The 24,176-nt window shown below is 37.9% G+C and overlaps 1 protein-coding gene across 1 annotated transcript; it reads right to left on the bottom strand.

Moving 5' to 3' along the window:
• Positions 1-539: 539 nt before the first annotated feature.
• LOC113528332 (heparan sulfate glucosamine 3-O-sulfotransferase 6) lies at positions 540-17,996 on the bottom strand. The gene is made up of 2 exons (XM_026916829.3): positions 17,251-17,996; positions 540-2,969 (listed from the first exon to the last, which is right to left on the bottom strand). Exons 1-2 carry the CDS (start codon positions 17,712-17,714, stop codon positions 2,351-2,353), a joined length of 1,083 nt encoding a protein of 360 aa, XP_026772630.1. The 5' UTR covers positions 17,715-17,996; the 3' UTR covers positions 540-2,350.
• Between the last annotated feature and the right edge of the window lie 6,180 nt (positions 17,997-24,176).

Raw genomic sequence — 24,176 nt, forward strand, 5'->3', positions numbered from 1 at the left:
TTATGATATTGTTCTATGTCTTTTGTATTTTTAGTGCCACAGAAACCCTAAGTTCATATCAACTTCATTAGGGTGAAGTGGTGGCCAAAGAAACATGTAAATAACTCAAACAACATCCAGTTAATCAAGATTTAGCAAGAGCTTTCATTTACAGTTTCCACTTGAAATCAGCTGCTGTAAACTGGAACGAAATTCCAGCCAGAGGCTTCATAACAAGTAAATAATCTGTACCGGGATTTTCAGCAATCAGTCCTTAGATCTGGACTGTCTACCGTCTGTACGCAGCTGTTAGTTGTACTAGCGCATTCAAAGCAATTGATGATGGAGCTGTTCAAGTACAGCTGATCTACAGAGTCTGATGCAAATCATCCAATGGGAATAAAGAGACATTGTGACACATCTGTGACAGACCCCCGCAATATCATGGGGGAATAAAAAAAAAACATTAGCTTCAGGAATAAATAAAAACAGAAATTATTAATAGGTTAAATATGATCAAGAAAAATACTTGCGATGGATAATTTTATAATTGTTGAAATAATTGTATTTATTTATGGTCTTATTGGTAATTATTATTGTATTTGTTTTTCATTTAGACAGACTTGGTCCTCCATGTACACCATATGCGTATGGCATTACAACAATATTAATGAAGTAAGAAAATTAGCAATGCACAGTATATGTCTATGTACAGCCACAACAGCCACACAAATCAAAACTGTACAAATCATCTACACATCATCTACAAACAAAATGGAGTTTTGTTTCTGTATACATACACACAAAAAGAGAAAGAAATGGGAAAAACAAAAAGGCAGTGCTTTTGCCAATGCTTTTCTGAAATATTGTATAATTAGAGGCCTAAGCACATTATACATCAGTAAGTAAGACGAAAGGAATAAGAGGGAGATGCTACACATTTTCAGCCTGAGGCTTATCTTTTGTTTTTTTTATTCCCATGCATCCTCTGCGAAAAGGACACCCATTACTCAAGGTATTAGGTAGCCAGGAAAGTGTATGTCCATTGAATGTATGTAAAAGTATGTTGTGGAATACATTCGTATTTCCAATTTGAGTTCATGTATTTCAACTGTGTAAAGACCAAATCTAATTGAAAGCCACAAGGTATTTTTACATCTACTGTAAATGTAAATAGCACTGTAAATGACCAAACATATGTACAAGATGTGTGGGACAGTTATTGTGTGTAAGCCAAGTTTGATTTAAACAACTCAGACTGCACTGTGCATAATGTTTCTATCAAACACTCATTCATTCATTCATTCATTCATTCATCTTCAGTAATCGCTTTATCCTGGTCAAGGTGGTGGTAGATCTGGAGCCTATCCCAGGAGCACTGGGTGTGAGGCTGGATACACTCTGAATGAGATGCGAGCCCATTGGACAGTACCATGTCCACGCATATTCACACTTCGTGCCAATTTTAAGTAGCCAATCCACCTACATGTTTTTAGGAAGTGGGAGAAAACTGGAAAACCCCGAGGGAATCCAGACGGACACTTGGACATGGGACTCCACACAAACAGTACCCTGGAGCTGTTAGGTGGCAATGCAGCTTGCTGCACCATCATGACACCCTCTATCAAACTTTAAACTTTAGTTTCCAACAATCACCTTTCTTAAAAGATCACATTATAGTAATTTATTGTACAGTTCCTAACCACACAAATAACCTATTATTCTGTAACAATAGTGGCTAATCAAATAATTATGATTGGTGTGAAACATAAATGATGTAAGTTTAAAATAGTGGTCAAAGAATGCTTATGCAGTATAATAGCAATAGATAAATATATTTACATTTTAAAAAAATTAAATATACAGTACATGATAACCTTTTCAAAGAACCTTCCAGAAAACAGTATATGTCTTGTAAAGTCCCTACTGTCATACACTAGATCTGAAAGGACTGAATTATGCTGTGCAATGCATAACATTCTGACTAGTTAGCTATTTTAAGTGACACGTCTTTTCATGATAAACATTTCAGTGTTGGCATATTACTATACGCAGTATATCATTCATGAACTACATTTGGTTAAATGAAGATACCTCACACTTTTTCCATTTTACAAAGTGGGTAATAGAAAGAAACACCTTGCAGTATGCACGATATACAGTGCATTGCATAATATTAGGATCCAGAAGACTTAATTAACCTTATTAGAACCTGTTGAATACTTACTAAATGTTTTAATAACATGGGATGATCTAGGAATGCCCCTGGTTATATTAATTCACACTTCCTCCCTTTTAGAGGGTGTGTAAATGAAGTAAATGTACTGAAATGTGCAAATGGCTTTTGCCTTTTTAATCCAACTCCAAAGCTTCAGTCCCAGCCAAAATCAAGGCCACTCATTTGGTAGAACTTGTGATTGAAGGGTCTGTAAAACTCCCTGAGTTTCTGAAGCACATCTGTTGGAATGTGAGGATGAGTCCTACCCTTGGATTTCCCCAGGCAACGTGGCCTACTGCTTCCCTCTGGCTTCTTCAGACATGGGAAGCCCTTGGTCTGGTTGAAGTAGAAGTGTTTGTTGCTGACAATGCGCTTGAGACCCAGGAAGTCTTGCACACGGCCCACCTCACCGGCCGGGTCACTCACTAGTCTCTCCCCACTTACAAACAAGAAGCTGGAGAGTGGAAAGTGCTGGAGCCAGTTCTCCAGGTGCTGGGCATACATGCCAATGCGCACAGCACTCCATGAGGTGTCAATGACTCCCAAGCTGGAGTTTTTGAACACCAGTGTCTGGAAGGACTGAAGTCCAGGGCTTTTGGTCCGAGTCTGTGTGTAATCAGACACAGCTCTGGTCACTGGATCCCGAACCACCACGATGAGTTTGGTGTTGCAGTTCATAGCACACAGACGGGAAGGGGCTTCTTTGGTGACAAAGTAGCTGGGTGTCTTTTCCATTGTGATCTGGCCATCAAGGGTCCTTGGCATCAGGTTCCTGCAAAATGGAAGATTTCAGTGTATAAATCGTAATAGGAAATAAAGCATCTTAGATGTGATTTGTGCAATCCTAGTAGTGGGGATTAGTTCTTTTCAAGATATGGCTTAGTTCACTTGGTTATTCACTGTTTAAATCACCTACAGTAAGTGTTTTATTGTGGGTCTGGATCTGTGAACACTGGGCATGAGGTGGGAATACACCCTGAGCGAGGTGGGAGGAAACTGGAGAGCCCAGAGGAAACTGGGGAGATATAGGGAGAACATGTGAAACTTGAACCCGGGGACCCTGGAGCAATGAGACAGCTATGCTACACACTGAAACAACGTGATCCATGACCCAGTTCACTAAATTAATCAATTCAGTGTTCCAGGAGTACTATCTTAGAAAAATGGTTCCTCAAGGGTTTCTTCAGTTAAACATAAAGAATGGTTAAAGGTTCTTCTTGTTTCTTATACTGTGACATGGCAGGTGAAGCGTAGTGGGATCACCTAATTGCTAAAACAATAAAACAGCTCTATGAACCCCAGTTTAAAACTGTATACACTTATAACAAACTCATTTATACCACTATGAGCCTTGATGCATTTTGTTTGGGCAGGTATGAACAATACACACTCGATCATACACAATCGCACTCATACTCAGGTGTGGATTAAAGTAGTCTGCCTTGGTCCAGTTTCTAGTGAACCCTTGTTTTGGTTCAACTGCAGTAAGAACATGATCAACCCTGATGCAAAACAACTGAAGAATGTGAACCAAACACACTGTATATTATGGGTTTTGGGCAGCATTTTTGAGATACAAACTGCTAAACTGAGATTCAAGGCACAAACTGAGAGCCAGACAGCAGAGATTGAGTGCCATGCCAGAGTACAATGGAGTACGATGTATTTTGGATATTGAAGCTGAAAAACAAAAAGAAAATGCTGGAGTTACAGCTACAGTGCTCAAAACTACTGTTGATTTTTAAATTATTTATTTATATTGCTTATTTAGCCTTTTTTTTTTTTTTTGCATCGGCTGTGTTCATGATTGATTTCTGTGATTTTAAAATGTTCGGCAATGAATGAAAGACACTTCCACTTAAGTTCCCAGCAGCACCCCTTCCTATCCCTTCTCCTCCCTACATTTTTTTGTTTGTTTTCTTGTCCTCTTAAATTTGTGCAGTGTGAAATTGAATCAGACCAAATAGAAAAAACACTTAGTGTTCATTCAAGTGGCGACTTACATTAAAAAAATAAATTGTAATACCCATTCGAGCCTCAGATACAAATTTGCTTGAAATTTTGATCATAAATATTAATATAATAAAAATGTAGGCCTTTGGTTTACAAAAATGAATCATAACTAAGTACTTATGCCTTCCTGTACTGTGCAAGATTTACGAAACTTGTCTCCAAACCTCCAGTCAGTAAGTCTTGACTGAAATTTTTGCACTTATATTAGGCTACATTAATAAGTGGCAAACAATTACATTGAGTAATAAAATATCCGTGCTTTAGTAACTATAGTTTATATTTGTTTATACAGCACAACAAAGTAGATCATGATATTACCAGTTGATGAAATAACAGTAAAGTACCTAGGTTGTCTTTGATTTCACAGATAAAAGATGGAGGAGGAGAGGGGACATTAGGCAGGGTATGATAGCCTTCTAAACAACAGGTTTAATGCCAAAAAATGAGATAACAGACCTCATGGGTCATGTATCATCACTAGCTGTAGCACAAAGTTGAATCAATTCAAAAAGCATGAATTGTTCACCTAAAACACATCACTGCTATCCCCAAGGTCTGAGAAAGCCATTGCTCTTGGAATCAAAGGTTCAGAATGTTACATATAAGCAGTGCTCATATGTGGCTCCTCCTACCAGCACATTCCATAGGAAGCATGTGCCAAAGTTCCGCATTCAAGCCAAACCACCATGACTTTGGGCTTTTGTTTGCTAACTTCTGAGGTAAATCACATGGTGGAGGATGCCCTTCTGAGACCTGTCTCTCTTTTCTTTCTAAAGCGGTGGGATTAAAAGGGCCTTATGAACATCATGTGAAACAGTACTCCACTCAATAAGGATCTGATCAGCAAAAGCCACAAAGCCACAAGAACCACTTAACAGTAATTTCCTGAGACTTCCTGCTCCCTGTCCCTGCTGTCTCAGGCCCCTACTGTGTGTGTGTGCGTGTGTGTGTGTGTGTGTGTGTGTGTGTGTGTGTGTGTGTGTGTAAGGGACCTGATGTCTCCATGTCTCGGAAGACACCAAGCGAAAAAAGTAGGGCATAGTTTCCCAAACACGTCACAAAATTAAGATCATCTTAACTGGGAGAGAGAGTGTTCAATGTAATGCTCGCTCTACCATTTAAAAATGATATTTGTGCTTTTGGGATACTTGGCCCAGGTCTGTAGGACAATATGTTATTATGGCATTAATGTTACGTCTGTAGATGACTGATTGAATAGATGCAGCGCATTTCTTAAAACATTGTTGTAAGCCTACTTTTTAAAGAGCCAACATACCAGTTCTACAAGTGACAATGTTATCAGTAGAAACTGTTAGTTGGAGCAAAGGACAATTACAGTAAATGTCTAAATTAACATGTCTAAATTCAGCTTAAATAAGCTACATAATTATCAGTGTACATTCGTGTTTTTTATCAATATTTTGCTGGCGATTTTTGCTCATGACATAGCCATTTAGACAATATGCTTTTCCTTGTACCTTTTTACACTACAGTGGAGTTGCGAGTTTAATTTTTCTTTCTTGTGCAAGAAAGTAGCCAAAATAAGAAAGCCAATATTCTTCCAGTTATTCACAGAATATTTTATTTGTAGAATAACCAAACACTTTCTAAAATAGCCCAACAACATCAAGATCACTATGTTGAATAGAACCCAAAGTATTTTAGCAAAAGGCTACATAGTGACTGTTATAGAGGAGCTTTCAGGCTTTGATGAGCCAGATAAACTAAAGAATCAGTATTGAACAAGAAGAACATGCCAATAATTACAGAAAAATGTAAGACGAACATGGTCAAATGTTACTGTAAACTTACAATAGCAATTTACTCACAAGTTATTTAAGTAATGCCATGCATAAAAGTGAAAGAAACAAATATTCTTTGATATCCTTTGATGAATTAAAAGTTTGGCCATGAGAAAAGTGATTTATTTTTTTAATGTGAGTTGATATTGGTACTTTTGCATCATTTTGTCATTTAAGCAAGTATTTTTGTTACTTTCTGCTTTGTTTTTGATTCAACATGAGTAATTTTTGCCTTAAGAGTTGAAAGTAACAAATTGAGCATGAGCTTTCTATTTTTTTTTAAATTTCTTATTGCTGTAATTCACCTTTTACTTTGATTTCAACTCTTTTTACTTCCTGTACTTCATTTTTACCAAATTCATTTTTCATCAAGGTTCTATCTGTTAATTATGTGATACTGAGTCATAAAATTTTGACCCTCGATGAGGTCAAAGCAGATATGAACATCTAATTTACAGACTTAGGAGCCAGATAGAAACGTATAAATCCAAGGTCTCGTTTAATGCCATGCTTTATGATAATATTAAGTTGTAAGCAGATACAATGATATACCAAAAACAGCAGTATTGAGATTTTACAGTTACAATATCCTCAACTTTTCACATCAATTCCAGACCTAGTTTGAAAGTATTCATGATTGACATTGATGTGAATTGCTTTAAGCATCCAGAATGAGCAAATTAAAGTGCTGCTACTACTTAATCTCCTTCCACCACACTAATTACATTGTAATAACCCCATCCATAGTTACCACATGCAGTTCATTAAGCCCTGTTTGTTAGAGAATATCCAGAACTGTATGTTTTCTTTTCAGTAGAGCTTATTACTGAGATTTAGAGTGAGTTTGACAGTGATCATGATGGGAAGTCAGCTTCAAGTCAGTGGTGGTGAACATGAACATGAATTCACGTTGTGTGCACATATAAAGGACATGAACAGATCCCATGCCTACATAAATATTGGTTTTGGAGACTGACCACAGAAAACATGCATCATTCTCTATCTAGAGTGAGTGCATTTGGACATTAACATGCTTTGTCAGCGGTCGTGGAAGTTTATTGGGCTGTACATGACAGGCAAAAGTCTATATGTTTATATCCAGAGTGCTGTCCATTTTTGAAATATCCTAAATATATTGGAATGGGCCCTTTGTGAAGATGCTTGTGCAAGTAAAAATTATATCTATGTTTTGTCATAGATGAGCACAGATTCCACCTTAATGTAGTATCATATATCTGTGTTTCTGTGTCTCTATGCCTCAATTGCTGCAGATCAATGTGTCTGTCTCCAAGGTGTGAGGTGGAAGACAACCAAAGAGAAGGACCAAAAGGTTACGTGACTGCATGTCTGTGCATGTCTGTGTCCCTGATCTCCTCTTCAGTGACTCTAAAAAGTCCTCTGATAAGTCATCAGGGATTGACTGAAAGCTGTCTAGGTGAATTCATTCATAATTAATGTGGCCATGGCACCAAGAAAAATCATTAATTGTACTCTCACAGGATTAAAAATAACCATTTACATTTTACACTGAGAATACACTTTAGGAAAATAGATTAGTGGGGAATATGTGCATCCAGTAGCCTGTCTAGAGGACACAGTTAAAATACAAACCACAACTTCAGTGCACATGTTCCTAACATACTGCAATGCAAAAGTAATGTGAAAAAATAAGTAGACAGCATGCCTTTCCACTTTAAATTTGTGACAGCTATGTAGTGTGACAGTATGTAACCATTCTAAAACCATGCCTGTCCCCATTTCAGAAACTTGGCACTTGTTTATGCATCCAGTGTGGTGCCATTGGTTAGTCAGTAATCAAATACATGTGATGAAAAAATATCACCAACATTTATCCATTGATGAAGACACATAGTGTGTAGACTTAGTTCTTTGGGATTAAAAATTAAGTGTTTAACCAGTGTAGGTTAGGATATTTTTGCACCACAATACTAGAACCATTTCAGGATAGGACTGAGCTGAGAGTAAGAGGAGAAATTATTATTACTATTGCTATTACTAGTACGAGATTATTATGGATTGATTTCCAAATTATTACACATTCGTTGCTCCACACATTAGGAGAGTTTCACATTATTCTGAACTTACTGCATAACTCCATTTACTGACATTCTGCTACTTGACTTCCTCAAACATAAATTCAGAATAATTGTAAGTCCCAGACCCTTTAAAGGAAAACTCCACACATTATACTGAAATATTTATGAAACACATTATATATTTGTGAAATATTTGTGATATGTTTAGCAATTCTGGTGCTAATTTGTTGGTTGGTGCTGTATTTTTATTATTCCAAGTTAGTGATTGTCTGCTATGCTGACGTCACGGGGGAACATTGCTAGAGCAGTTACGATGGCATTTAATAGGAAAAAAATTGTTAATCTCAAAAATAATAATTAACAGTCAGGTCTCGCTGTTAGTTTCTAAAAACAAAATGTAGACAGGTAGGATATTTGGGTAATGTAGGAAAATGTTAGCCAAAGTGAAAATTGACCAACATATTGATGAAAGAAGAAACAATCGACTCAGAATTTAATCAAAAAATAAATCTTTTGCACAAATGAAGATTACATATTGATTATACATATTAATATGCAAGTCATTCAGGGTGGAGTTCAGTGGTTATAGTTCATCGTAAATTCTGGACAACTTTGTATCTTGTATCATATGGAGTGTAGATTACCGGGAAATAGCTGACTAGTACTGTTAGGCAGACAACTTCCTGCTGTGTTGAGAATACAAGTCTACGTCCCACTAGGAGCAATTTGCTTCTGATTACAGAGTTTCTTTCCATCAAGATCATAAAAGCTCACCACCATTCATTCCTTAGCATTTAGCCATTTAGCCCACTTAAATCACCTCCTTCTCAAGGGCCAACCACCATCGTCACTATTTCTTGGCCAAATAAAGCTGGTGTGTTTGAAAGCATGAGAAATCTAAGTGAATTTGAAGAACAGTTAAGAAGCAACCAAAAATAAGCTTGTGAAAAGTACAAAATAAAAGAATATGACTATTATTTTAGCAACTACCAGATGTTTTGTTTTTGAATTGTATTAATGCCCTAAATGCCATAAAATGAGAGCCACAGTCTTCTATAACTTCTCCGAAATTGTTGCATGATGTCACTTCTACCACACTGCATGTAAGAATGTACAGTGACTGCTGCCTTATTAGAGTGTTTACTACAATTATGTGTGTGTGAATGGCATAAACATCTGTATCCCTAAAATCATGCAAAGACATTTTATATTGCTGTTTAGGATTTTACAGCGTTGAAATGTGGCACAAAAGCAAGCGTTTGTTTTTGGAGTGTTGACATTAAAGACATAGCAATTAACAGACAAATGCAATTGGGAACAATGGGTACAGTCGGCGCTGCTGACACTACTGTTATTACAGGCCATGAAGTGCTCCCTGAAAATGTTACTCTCTCACTGATGGTGCTAAAGCCAATGAGAATGTGAGGAAAAAGTCTGGATGTCTACTACAGCAAATGGTTATCATTTCCAAAATCTGAGAGCTTTAATTTGTGAGCATTTTAAAAGCCATGCAATTAAAATAATAAATAAAGGGAGTACAAAGAGAAAGGACTGTACACTCTAAGAAACAGGGTTCCTCTGGATAGTTAAGGGCACTTCTCTCCTAATGGGAATCTACTTGGAACACTCTTTGTAAAGAATTTTGTTGTACAATTTGACAGAAAACTATTAAGGTCTCTCCTCGATGGACAAGCTGAAGAACCCGTAAGGCATTATAGATTTAAAATGTATTAACATGCTAAATTAACATGTAACATGTATCTAAAACTGAGTCACAACCTAGAAAGTGCATGTGCTTTTACATGTTAGCAGCTTGTCTCACATGTTTCATCTTCAGAAAAAAGGCTGAAGTGTTGGACAGCCAGGCATGATGAGGCGCCAGACATGCAAGTACAGTGATGGACAAGGACAAACATAGCCCAAGGATGGAGGGTGATGACGATAAATAGGCACCGTTAGAATATTCAAAACACCATTCCAGATCTAGGTGAAAACTTCCTGAGGCTACTGGGTCAAACAGTTTCAAATTCATAACCCAAAGCAGAAACTGCTTCAATCAATCATACTCCTATAAGAGGAGACTTTTTCTTAGATTCCCAATCCCACGGTGACAAGGGACAAAAAACTTGATTCGAGGGCCACAGTCAGTGGGCCCTCTTTTTTTGGGTGCTAAACATTAACTTTGAGACTGTGGTTCCAACCCAAAATAAGATGTATTACTTTATATCTTATGTCCCAAGTGCCAGCACCCATAGAGGACCACACAGAGGCAAGAAAAGGAAATTTATGTTCATGCCATTGTGGTAAGGAACATCTTTGGCTTAAAGAAGCCAGGCTAGGAATTTTTATACCACTGCACTCTTAATATATCAAGATGTAACTCTGAAAACATTTTACAGCGATTATGCTTAAATATAAAGGAAACAAAATTTCTTTACCTTTTCTGACTAAAAAAACCTTTTGAAAACTGCACATTGCATTGTTTTTTGGCATCAATATCAATACAATAAAACATTTATATAATATACTCTGTGGTACCTATAATGTGGAAATGTGTGAATTTGAAGTGTATTATATATATAGACATATAATATATAATAACATTAGCTTAGACTTGTGGAAAGCATTCAACAAAATCAACATGCAATGACAAAGTGCAGTTGTAGTATTATATATATATTTGTCATTGCATGTTGATTTTGTTGAATGCTTTCCACAAGTCTAAGCTAATGTTATTCTTTGTGGGCATGGCAAACCAACCAAGCATGACAACGGCGCATCAGCAATATTCGACATTTCATATTGGCTAGTGCTATTTTTTTCTCATCCATAAGCATCTCTTCCTGTGTGATTTATTGGCATTGGATTAGCGGAGAACTTGTGACTGAGATCTCTTCAAAATTCTTGGATATTTCTGAAATATGAACCACAATACACCTCATATAATGATAATTCTGACCATATGGGTTTGATAACATTGGCTCCCATGGTGTTTCCTTCTATAAAGCTGACACATTTCAAATGATGTGCAAGCAGACTCCACACAAAACCACTTCCTTCACTGTTAAACCTTTCCAACGTCTACTGACGTTAGAGAATGTGTGCTTTTTGGAATCATTTTGAAAGGTTATTAAACTGTTTATATTAGACGTTCATGTCAACCAGCTTTGCCTGGACCTCACTGAAACAGATTTATAAGAAACCTGGTCATCAACAGTCACAGTATTATAGGAAAAATCCACACTGAATGACTTGCATATTAATCTTTATTAATAACATGTCATCTTCAGTGGTGTCCAAGGTTTATTTTGTAATGAAATTCTGAGTTGATATTTTTAGCTTAAGTGTCTTTCTTTGACAAACTGGTCTATTTTCACTATGGTTAACAGTTTACTACCTTACCCACAATGCCGTTCGACTTCCTGATGATAGTGGGCCATTGTGACTTGGCTCTTGTTTCATCTCTAGCTAAAGTGAGTAATGCAGCAGAGCTTTAGTACGTTAATCTGTCCAGCTCTCTCATCTCCTCATCTGTACACTCTGCTCAAACAGATCAGTTCCCAAAGCTTCAAATTTTGTCCTAATACCACTATCAATGCCATCACGCTCCCCATCTAGTAGACTGCTAACTAGTCTAGCTGAATCTCTGCCATAACTCAGCTCAAATGCACTGTATACCTGCACTGCATTCAGAAACTTTGAGTCCAATGTTTGCTGTCTTCACAAATTCTACATTGTTTTTCTTGTTAACATGACATTGAATGTTGCTGGAAAAAGGTGAGACAAGAAGATCTTGCTCTTTTGTTTTGTTCATTCTGTTTTTTCTCCTATTAAGTGCCATTGTAACTGCACTAGCAACATCCTCCTGTGATGTCAGATTGACAGACAGCCGCTAACTTCTTAAAGGAATAATGAAAATATTAGCATCAGGGTGGAGGTTTCTTTTAAGGTCCAGTCTCAAAGTATTTGAACAGAGATAAACATGATAGAATGTCACATTTTTAATTCAGTAAATATAGACATTGGTAAATGTGTTTATCAGTGCTATACTAGAAGTGCTATACTATCGTATGAATCGTATATATATATATATATATCAGGTTTAAAGGTTATAAGGTTACTATACCCATGCCAAAACCTGCAAGGATGTTTGTACTTGCTACCTGAGTAGTAACAGTTTCAAGGGCAGGACTGAATTAATTCCAAACATCAAGCGTCGAACTCATCATCAATCAATCTGAAGTTCATATTAAGATCAAACAGAGAAATTAATCTGGTCTGATCAATACTCATGTCATGCATGATCAATGCATGTGGGGTGTATTTTTTTAATGCCAGAGAATAGCCCCTGAGGATATCCAGTGTAGAGAGAGGATGAATGCCTTTTTAATATCCCTATTTCATTGTGAGGATTTTACTGTAGTAGTCATGCATACAGCATCACTGAGAAATGTGTTATCATTACAAAAAATTAGATTTTACTGAAAGACTTCTGTGGAGCTAATGTAGCATCCAATCCAACACTTCACATTCATTGTAATAACTGTCCAGGCCAAAAAGTGAGTCTGGTGGTTACAGACCAGAGATAAGCACCTCTGTAGCTTAAAGACCCCCTCTACTGAGTGGGGAAAAAGTTGTATTTATGTTACACCAAGAAAAAGCCTTTATCAAAACTTCTGACTTGCTGTAAGAGAGAATATCAGAGTTTCACTGAAGGCTTGGATAGGACCAGAACAATATGTAGATAGGATTTCATGCATACATTTAATGTCTTGCAGAATGATCAATATCACATCATACATATTAGTATATTTAGTCATGTTCCTGTTCCAGCGTCAGAGGCAAGAGGTTAGCCTTCTGGAGTTTAACTCCAAATGAAATACCATGCTGATTTTCTGACCTTTTCCGACATTAATTTGCGTCTTTGTTCATCCTCATTCAATAGCATCTTGAGTGTAATCCAGGTTTGAAACAGCAAAAACTAATATAATTGCTGCAGTTCCTTTCCAAATAGTTTAAAAAAGCAAAACATATGGACGCAGGAAACAGGAAAAACAGATCGTAGCGGAACCAATACTCTCTCCCACTATGGTGTGCCAATTATCTTTTGGAAACTCTGAAATCTGGATTACAGCTGCCATTTCACTGCCCAGTCTTTGGTCAAAAGATTCCATCCCTGTTGGAGTAAATTTCCTACTGCATCTGCAATGCCAGCTATTAGTTTTCAGTCCGTCATACAGTATTTCAGCTACGTCTAAATGCTTGCTCCTCTGTGCCGTTGAGATGTGTATAGAGTGTAAAGCAATCATGTTTTTCATGGCCTCATAATCTTCTTCCAAAGACAGGAAAACAAATGACTTAAAGAATCAACTCACACATAAACGCCTGAGACCCGAATGGAGTAAAGTTTGTTAAGGCATCAGCTGCACGGCCGTGCCATGAAAGACAGTGGTTTTCCTGTTTGCATGTTTGCCATTTTCCATGGCCTATGAAAACCATTGTTCCAAAACCCTCTAAAACCAAATGAACCATCACTGAAAACCCATTAAGGCCATTTGTTTAGGTTTCTCTTGGCCGAGTTGTTATGTGGCTCTGTTTTAAAGGCCTTATATATGCACATACAAGTAAACCTTCAGAAATGTGAACAAAGCTGGCCGCAACTGAAACAGAGTTTTAAATGACAGATGTTTAGAGACACATTTGGGCATTTTCCCTGCTTTCATGGCATGGCATGAGCAGCATTTTTTTTTTTTTTTTTTTGATAAATTGCTTTCTCTATTCTGGCAGCACTATAATATAGTCAAAACTCATCCACAGTTGTGTTCACTGAAGGATCGGGTGATTTTGATATTTGTCATTTCTCTGGCATCTGATGAGTTGTCTTAGATTTATTTGCCCTGATCTTCAGAGACATATTTATATTCTTATATATGTCTGGCATTTGATATCTAAGTAAAAATTCTGTAGATTTTGGTAACAGCATGATAGAGGCAATCAGCAAATCCAAAAGCCTATACGAACAAAAGCATGTACAAAATCTATCAAGAGTATTCAGGTGAATTTTCAAAAGGCTGTATAGACAAATCTATTAATCGTACTCTATATAATTCAATCACACTGTGATTGAATTAAAATCTGCATGAAGACATCTTTCAGTGATCCTCTTACTCAAAACAGTCACAGAGAATCTGCTCAAGCTGTGACAGACTGCATTTAAACTGCCTTTTTTGACAAGGTGGCCACATGTTACACTACACTGTCGTGAAATCAAGCTACTTCTAGCTGAGTGAACTCCCAACACAGGTGATCAGAGAAGCGTCTGACACTTTAGTCTGAAGAAGGTATTGTGAGCTTACAATACTGTGTGCATTCAAGCATGACTACAAGTCAGGACCCTCTCAAGCTGGTAAAGGAAGTGCAGGATGCAGTGAGTGCAGGTGAGTTAATGTTGACACAGTGCATCCTGAGGGTCGCTCAATGCCATTTATCCATGTTGCTTTAGTGACAGAAGAGAAAGAAAAATATAAAAACAGATTCATAATTGCTTAGAAGTTGCTTAGCGTTGAACTTTTCAGTCTAGGGACATAAACAAACACCTCTCTTGCTTCACTTCACTGAGGTGCTTCACTCCTTTTCTTGTGCATTTACATGGAGTCTGCTCAGTCTGTTTCATTCTTTAGGTCATAGTGAGTTATGTCTAGCCAGCAGAGTTGATTTCATCAGAGCTGTGAGTGTGACTATTTCAGTCAAACTCCACACTGATCTGTTCTGGCCCGCCACTTTGCACACTTCATACTTCTACTCTTTGATGCCTCCAACAAAAGGAAAGCTCTAGTCAGTTTCAGAAACACTGTTTCAGACATCAGCACCATGAAATGTATGGTTTGTATGGCTGCCTTCACCACATCTGTATGCAATAAGGTTGCCATGCAGAGAGGGGGAGTCTGGCGGCTTTTTAAGGCAAATGCTCCCAGTGACGTTCCCACTACTGCAGCTCAGCTCTATCCAAGCAATTAAAACACACACAGTGTTGTGCTCTGGCTTCTGGATGCAAGGCCTGCCACAGGAATTTGCACACAAACACTTCCTCTCCTCCTACATCTAGTGGATGAGAGCTGCCCTGTGTGGGGGAGAGGTGTGGGAGAAGGGAATGCAGGGTGCACTAAAATTATCAGTGGCAAAATGCTGCCATGTGTTCTTCTTATTTTCAAAAGTGTAAGGTGACAGACGCCTTATGAGACTAAATTGCTGCTCTGAACATTGAATTTGTAGCAATCTCCTCTTTCTTTCTTTCTTTCTCTCTTCTGTCTCCCTCTCCCTACATGCGTCCACTGCCAAGACAGACAGTCATGCCATTAGACGAACACGAAGACTCTCTTTAGCCGAAAGGTTCTGTAAGATCGTACTGACATCTGGAGACCATTACCAGTGGTTCCATCCACTGCTCTTAGCAGCCGAGAACAACTATGATAAAATTACAGCTTTGGTCATTCCGGTCATCTTTTCCATTAGGATTTATCACTTACACAGTAGTTACAACTCTTTACAGTTTTGAGTTTCCATGTTTTTCCCAGTGCTGAGTTACATTACTCTCCTATCAACACACACACTTAGCAACCTATAATCTTATTTATTTATATCAGTGGTTGAGCTTGTGTTCACCAGCCTTCATCATCCATGTAGTAACAAGTCTGAATAATATCAAATGTTTAGTGAGTTACAGCCTTCAGTGCACTTCTCAGGTTTGTGTATTCACTTCCTTTTTAAATGATATATGACTTTCTATGAACTTTCAAGCCTGCTACACAACCTGCTGCACGATGCCAGACAGCTAAAGCAAAATTAGATCCCTAATTAAAAAGCACATTATTAAAAAAAAAAAAAAAAGATGTCCAAGTGATTTTAATGGTTGTATGTATTCAGTCCTCTTACTGAGTGCCCCTGACATTCCCATATTTTTTTAAAAACATTGGTAAGGGAATGTGAATTAGGAGACGGCTGGATTATAACAGCGTAATTGTACACTTCTACATGTCTACATACACCAAGAGTAGCGTAAATGGTTAATTAGCCTGTGCCTGACATGCGCCGTCCATAGAAACAAAATCATATGTTAAAGAACAACAAACAAATGTCCATGAGAGATAGCACTTGTTAGTTACTAACCACCAGCTGAAATTCTGGCTACACTACTGGTATGAGTTTACACAGCCTATTATTATTTATTCTTAAAATTGATTGGCTATTGGGTTGTTATTTTGTTTTTTGTTTTTTCATACATGAAAAGAAAAAGTTTAAAAACTGCTATACCTGCTTTCTGAAGGCTAAATGATGGCTATAACTTGTATGCATGTACACATGGTCTTAAAGAAGCCTCTGACATGATCAGCAGACAACAATCCTGATCAGCAGATATTTAACAAATAAAAGCATACTCTCACAAAAAAGCACTAACCTGTACCTAATCACTGGGGTGATATCCCCTAGAGTACATATTTTGTACCTGTATCTTTAACATGGTAATGTGAATGTAGTGTACTTTTAAAATGGTTTAAAGGAGCACTGTTGCACTTTTAAATATTTTTTGTATGATAATTTAAAAGATACACTTTATGCACCTTTAGGTAAAAGATAGGCACCAAAAATATGTACCCTTAAGGGTTCCATTCCAGTGACAAGGAAAAGTAATGCACTCTCAGAAAGCAAGTACCCTTGTTTTCTGAGAGTGCATGATAAATGCAGCTGCCAAAGTGAACATCAGCCAGCACACCTGTTCACACCTCCCACTTTCATGTAGCAGCTTAGAAGCAGGTGAGATGTTATTTTAAGAGCTACTGGTGCAATATGCTGGCGTGTAGCATTTATTAAGAAAAGCTTATGAGAGATGAGCATGTGGGTAATAACACGTTTCTCCTAATTCAAAGCCATCATACAACCAGACATTCATGCAGGCAACATGGATTTTAATGCAGCTGCGATTATAGGTGTAAAGTCTTTTTTTTTTTTAACCAAATGCCTAGTACTAGTAATCCTGTTGCGTGTTATAATCAAGTCAGCAGAACTTGTCTGAGAAGAATTCTACTAATTTACACTTCAGATATGTTGTATCTAATCCACAGCCATCCCTGAGCTCTTGGAGAAACACGGTTATAACACACAGTGTTGGTGCATGCTGTGTTACCTGTACCACTCCAGACCCTTGTGGTAGAATCTGTCGAAGAAGTGCGGCTCGGCGCCCACAGCGCGCACATCTGGATGGACGCGCAGAAACTCCAGCAGCGCCCTGGTGCCTCCTTTCTTCACGCCAATTATGATGGCCTGGGGAAATTTCTTACTCCCGTACGTGTTGGAAACAGGGATCCCACTTTCCCCGCCGCCGTTGTCCGACTCCAGAGGCTCGGAGAGCGCGCTATAGTGAGCGGACCCAGTCCCGTTCCAGAGGCGCTCCGCGCGCACTGCCTGCACTTTACCCGGTCTGTCGTGGCTCATCAGATTTTGTCGATCCGTGATTTTTGGTGCCGAGTCGCAAAATCCACTCAAGCAGTGAAAAAGATAGATAAAAAGCAAGAGCATGGTAAAAGGCAGCGGCACTCTGGACAGCGCTCTGCCCGAGTTCAGCCGAGTCCTGCAAACACTGCATCCCATGTGTTGCGATAATGAGCACCTGACAACATGCTTACATATCAGTGCAATGATTTATGCACTAGGTATTTACAAGTAGTTTGTTTTTTTCTTTCGTGTATGCATTCAGAGAGTAAACTGTCCTAGGTTCTCATCCAGATGTTTCTTCATGCCCTTATTTGACAGAATTTCTTGTCAAATGTCTAGTGATAGACCTCATACTTCGCTTTCGTGGCATGTGTCTCGGTGCTCCTTTCTTCAGGAATAAGTTTAAACCCTTCTCACCGTTCCAGTCTCTCTTTCCACGCCTTGAGTGAAGTCTCCACCCTTTACGCGCCTGACATTATGAGGCAAGAAGATCAAAAGGCCACCGAAGCCAGACTTTCCTTTTGATAAAGCATTTCCAAATGTTTGTTATGTAAATGCGCAGAATGCATAAGAACAAAATCACAAAGATCAAGATAAAAAAAAAAAACCTCTATATGGGTGTTTGAGTGTGCATTTCTCATTTGTATTCAAAATCCTCAGTGCTGAACGTCTTATTCTATTATTACTGGATTATTCCAAATTTATGAAAGTAGATATTTCTCCTCTAAATGTTGCCAGTTTTCAAACTGTAACCACAGACAGGTATGTGCAGCCTGATGCTCTAGTGTAAGGTATCATCACTGTACAATGCATATCACGTTACCCACATCCATCGCCCCTCAGAGACTGTGTGGTGCTTTGAACTTGGTTAATGCCTCAGTCTCCAGCTGGAATATGAAACGCGTATAATGGCGAACGTCGTTTGGCTGAGAATGACATAAAGCTGCGCCGGAGGCACGCGGCGCGCTCAGAGAACCTCCAGCACTGGCACTGAAGATTTTAGCCAAAAATTATGACTGAATCCAAACAGGACTCCTATTCCCTGATTACTCAGTATTGTACTTTGTATAATAAAGGAATCTACTCCCTGAAGGTTTGTAAAATTGAAAGTTACCTGGAATTCAGCCAGTCTTTTAGCGCAGAGCAAATGGGCCGCGCGCTCTCCATGCGCAAAATAACTCTTTTTTTTCTACCCATAATGCATACAGTGGGGCCCAAATATCTGACACCACTGAGACATTATTTTTTCCATTTAAAATTGGAAATAAATTTAAAACAAAAAAAACTATATATTCAATATCTTGAATATTTAATATTCAAGATTCTGCACTATTTCTAGGTTCCTATTTAAATGTAAATATTAGTGATATTGAGCATGTTAACTGCTTTGTACAAAAGGTCAGATTTTCTTCATGCCTAATCTTCTACTGAAGCATGTGTTCAGATGACACTCTGATGAATTTGATCTAAAATGGATCATAAGGTTTTGCACAAACTTGAGGATTCCATGCCAGCTTAGGTTCATACTGTCCTTAAAGCAAAAAGGGGATATACCAAATAGTAAAAAACTCTGAAATTCATTTAAATATTTCAAAAATTCTACTTTTCACTCAAGTTGTTGTCAATAATATCATTTGTATTGAAAAGTGTTGTATTGAATTAGAGAAGAATGCAAAATAGAAGCATTTTCACTAGTGACTGTTGGACCCCAGTGTATATGCAATAGCATGACAAATTGCTCCTATTCACTAATCATCCACTCAAGAAAAAAAAAATCATTTAAAAATGTTAAATCTTCTTTGGGATATCTAGACCTAGAAACCTACCACAGAGTGTCTTGCCAATTAGAGAGGGTTCTGAATAAAACCCATTTTGGAATCTATCCAGAACCCTCCAGAACATCTATGAGTACATGGGCTCACTGTACAGATTTGTCTACAGTGATCATGTAAAATGTTTTACATCAGGATATTATATTATTAGGTACACCAGGCGAGTATACAAAAACTGACTGCTCACTATGCAGTGCTTTAAAAATATATTAAAGTTAACACACACTGGTGCTCTACCACAATCAATGCTATAACGTATAATCAAAGATTGATAACAAATGCTGTATTTTTTTAGTTCCATAAAGCAATTTAATTTGGATCTACTCTTTCATAACTATATGTAATTATGGATCCAGAAATATATGCTAAACTATAAAAAGAGACACTGAAACCAAGCACCTTTTGGTGCCGATTAAAACACACGTACCATGTATGTGTGATTCATCTGAGAGGCTCAACGACACATTTTCTCCACTGAAAGCCTACAGATGGTGAGTCCATGTGTCTACCATTATGGCAAATTACAAGTCCTCTCCACCAAAAAGAGAATGTTCCACTCTCAGTTTGTCATTTCCGGGCCCAAAAAGAAGATCGCATTCATTGCAAATACCACAATATCCCCACTAGCTAAAATCTGTTACCAGGGATTGAAAAAGACCGCCACCCGTGAGAGGGCACAAAAGGGGTTCTGTGTATCCCCAAGGCTTTTCCCAGCCACTGTAAGCTGGCATGTTCAACATAGCAGAGTGTTCAGATGACTCCTCAAAATGAGCTGCAGATTGAAAACATCATATTTGCATGACTTAGCATCTTCATTGCTGTATTGAACAAAGGCCATTGAATGCAAGCATGTATAAATGTAGATATAGTAAATGTCAGGTGTAATTGGTGCACATTCTTGTTTACGGTTGTCTAGAAATGATTCCTACAACCTGTTGCTTTTATTCTGGTCTAAACTGAGTTGCCATATTTGGCACATCTGTCTAGTAACTTAGTGTATATATATATATATATATATATATATATATATATATATATATATATATATATAAAAAAAACAATTCACAGTCAGTTTCCAGTTTATGTACAAGACCAAAACTGTAAAAACAATTCTAGACAAATGGTAGCCTCTGGTAGCACCTGTAGCCTTTCTGTCAGAATAGATGAAAAACAGAGGAACAAAGAAGACAGAAAGCAGATCAGAAAGCTTTTGTCTTCCTTCTAGGCCCTGATACCTGTCATCCTGAAACCACATGTAAAACATAGATCACCCTGGAACAAGGTAACTGAAAGAGAGAAGGAATCATTGGTGGACATACATGACCTGCAAGTCTCAGGACGAAGTCTTTAATGCCTGACAGGTCAGGTGCTCTAAATCCATAGTTCAAAAGGTTGGAGATGATATAATGTGCTTGAAATATTCACACAGGAGATGCCATGACAAGGCTTTATGCAAGATCTTGTCATCTTGCATGACAAGATGATAATCTCTATGGCTGTGTAGCTAACTACTCTACTAATGCAGAGATCAGCTTTTAAAGAGAACGTATTGATTGAGATCTGCAGCATATAGGCAGGCCTCCTGACTGAGAAGACTTGATGAATAGAGCAAAAGTCCAACTGAATCAGTGCCATGTTTGCTGAGCTCCAATACAAATATGCAATATGAGTCAGGGTACATTAATATCTGTACTTGTTAACGTATCGTGCCAGTGACCAGGCAGTGGTGAAGCTGTTTTATCAGCTGGGAGTCTGAAACAAAAGGCCTCTAGATGCTTTTGGTGCAGAAAAAACCTGCACAGGCAAGTCTTGTGTACCTGAGTGAATTACATACAGCACAATATGGATAAAAGGATTTGACTGACTGGCATTTGTGTCAACACATGAGACAGATGTTTAAGCGGTGTTTAATTGATGTATGATGTACAAGGCTGTGCTGAAACAGAATTGTACAGAATTCCAGTGTGTGTGTTGGAGAGCTTGAGAGAAAAAGAGATACTAAGTTGTGTCCATGAGAGCAGAGCAAGAGAAGAAAAGAAAGGCACAAAGGATGAGAAGCAGTCGTAATAGGTTCAGGCTAAAGTTTCATGCCTGGCAGCTCACCTGTGGATTAATACACACTTGTGGCTACTAAGCTGACAGCAGGAGAAACTGATGGGTGTAGTTGTGTGTATGTATATATGGGTGTGAATATGTAGGATTATGTGCAAGACTATTCTGAGAAAATACTGAGAAAGTGAAAATGGTTTAAAGTGGACAGAAAACACAAATATCATATTACTTGCTATAAAGGAGCAGATTTTCAGAACAAACAAACATGATGAGAAGATTAAAACCATTCAGTGTAAATAAAATGAAGACAAAAATGATTTAAACTCAAGTATTAACATACACTCTCTGTCCACTGTGTTAGGAACAGCTGTACACCTGCACATTCATGCAATTCTCTAATGTGGCAGCAGAGTAATGCATAAAATCATGCAGGTACAGGTCAAGAGCTTCAGTTAAAGTTCACAGCAAACATCAGAATAAGGAAAAATGTAATCTCAGTGACTTTGACCGTGGCATGGTTGTTGGTGACGGGCTAGTTTAAGTATTTCTGTAACTGCTGATCTGGGATTTTCAGGAACAACACTCTCTAGAGTTTACATAGAATGGTGCAAAAACAAGAAACATTGAGTGTTTGATGGTTCTGTGGAGCAGAAAAGCATCTAAGAACTCATGACAGGTCTAATCATCTGGTGGATGCAGCAGAAGACAACATCAGCTTCCAGTCCTATCAGCCAAAAACAGGAATCTGAGGCTACACTTGGCGCAATTTCACCGAAACTGGACAGTTTCAGTTTCAGTATATATGTCAAAGAAAGTTAACAGTAAGAATCCTTGCATTTCAATTGACGTCACACAGTATAATCACTCCCATGAGGACTGAATACAAGAATGATTGCATGAATGTTATTCTGTCTGTGCTCCATTAAGAAGAATTTTTATTTATACTGATAATCATCGACTGTCCTAAAACACCTCACTACGTATAATTCATCTTCAACAAGCAGCAGTGCAGCGGATCCTCCCTGTCATGCTATCTAATAGCTATGCTAGCTAGTATGGAGGAATTTCCTGTTATCTATATCAATATCATTTGTTAATCAGTATTATATTAATCAGTATCTATGCAACAGTATCGAAAAGTAACCTTAAATCACCTCATGTATTAACTTTTAGAGCTTCATTTATATACTACACTGTACCATTTCTAGTGCATTTAGAAGAGTGACTCTAGGCCTGTGGTCCTGCAGGGATGTTTCTGTGAGAACAGACTGGTGTGACCTTGAAGATGGAGTTTTTTTAAGGTGAAGGCTAATGTTGTTTTTGAAACACAAACTGACTGAACTCTCGCCGCGGTCAAAACTAAGATAAGGGGACAGTGAAATAATTGTGACGAGAGGCAGATGTGTGATTAAAAGAAAAAAGAGAAAACTCCATCCAGTGAGATTATTGTTTTAGAATTGTATAAAAGCATGGGCTACGACTATGTAAATCAGATGCTCTGCAGACCCCCTCAGCTTTGTTGTTTGATTCAATAAAGTCTATAGATTTTTGGCATCTAGAACCCATTGACTGTGTAACTCATATTTGTTTTTCTGATTTGCAGAAGTATTTGCCATAGTTAGTTAACTGATATCAACTTACCATCCCTATAATGATTATAAGTGTTATATAAGGGTTTTTCTCTTCCTGGTGAAGCAAGTGGGATCTTTTACCCACCCAGACATGAAAAGCTGGTGGGTTTCTGTGGTCTTAAATGCTTTGAGGCACTTTGTTGAAGTATCTTTTTTTTCTCCTACAAAGTAAGGATAGCAATTTTAGCCATTGTTCAGATCTAGTTACTGTCATTTTATGCACCCAAGCCAGATATTCATTCCCAAATATGGCAACCACAAGAGAAAAATAATGTGACTGAAATGCTAGGATAGTATTCTCTACTTGCTAGCAAGTTGAAATAGCTTATGTTGGCAGTTAGTGTTATTGTAGGCATCTTAACATGTTTTTTAAAGTGTATGTATTGTCCTCTTTCATTCTCTGCCATCTCTGGTGGTAAGTACAACAAAATGAAAGTATTTTTTGTGGCAATAAGAAATGATGATATGCCAAAGAAAAGGAGGTGTAACCAGAGTTGAGACAAGTAGCTAATGAAACTGTCTATATTACCATTTTTAGCAGGCTAAAGCCCACTTTGCTAATTTAACTGTTAATCTACATCACTGGTAGTTTCAAACCAGGAAATCTTGCTCTGGAGTTTATGCCTCACCAAATATATTGATGATTACATTTTTGAGTATCCTGCATATCCCTTTAAAGGACACATTGTGGCTTTTGCTTATTCATGCTTTTTTTACTCTTTAATGTAATTGCCATGACGTCAAGGCAAAACCACAGCCACCTCTTCTCTAAATTACTGTCACAATACATTTTTGCCCACTGTGTGAAAAAAGTGGTTTTAGTTTCCACTATATGGATCTCTGAAAAGACTAGAAGACCAAGGATATTGACAATGTTTCACTGTCCAAAACCCAACTCAGAGTTTATAGATTTTCCATGTTTCAAGTGCTAACTAAACAAAGCATGGGTGATTTAAAGGGACCATTTGTTGTTGCGCCAGGTTATGAGACTAAGAATGACTATACAGCATTACGGTAACTCCTTCTGGTGTAAGAGCACACTCATAATAGTGCATGGTGTTCAAAACAGAAAAGCAGACACAACGTTTTCACTTTTGAACTGT

Source organism: Pangasianodon hypophthalmus, chromosome 13 (genome assembly GCF_027358585.1).
Source record: "Pangasianodon hypophthalmus isolate fPanHyp1 chromosome 13, fPanHyp1.pri, whole genome shotgun sequence".
In the NCBI taxonomy this organism is placed as follows: Eukaryota; Metazoa; Chordata; class Actinopteri; order Siluriformes; family Pangasiidae; genus Pangasianodon; species Pangasianodon hypophthalmus.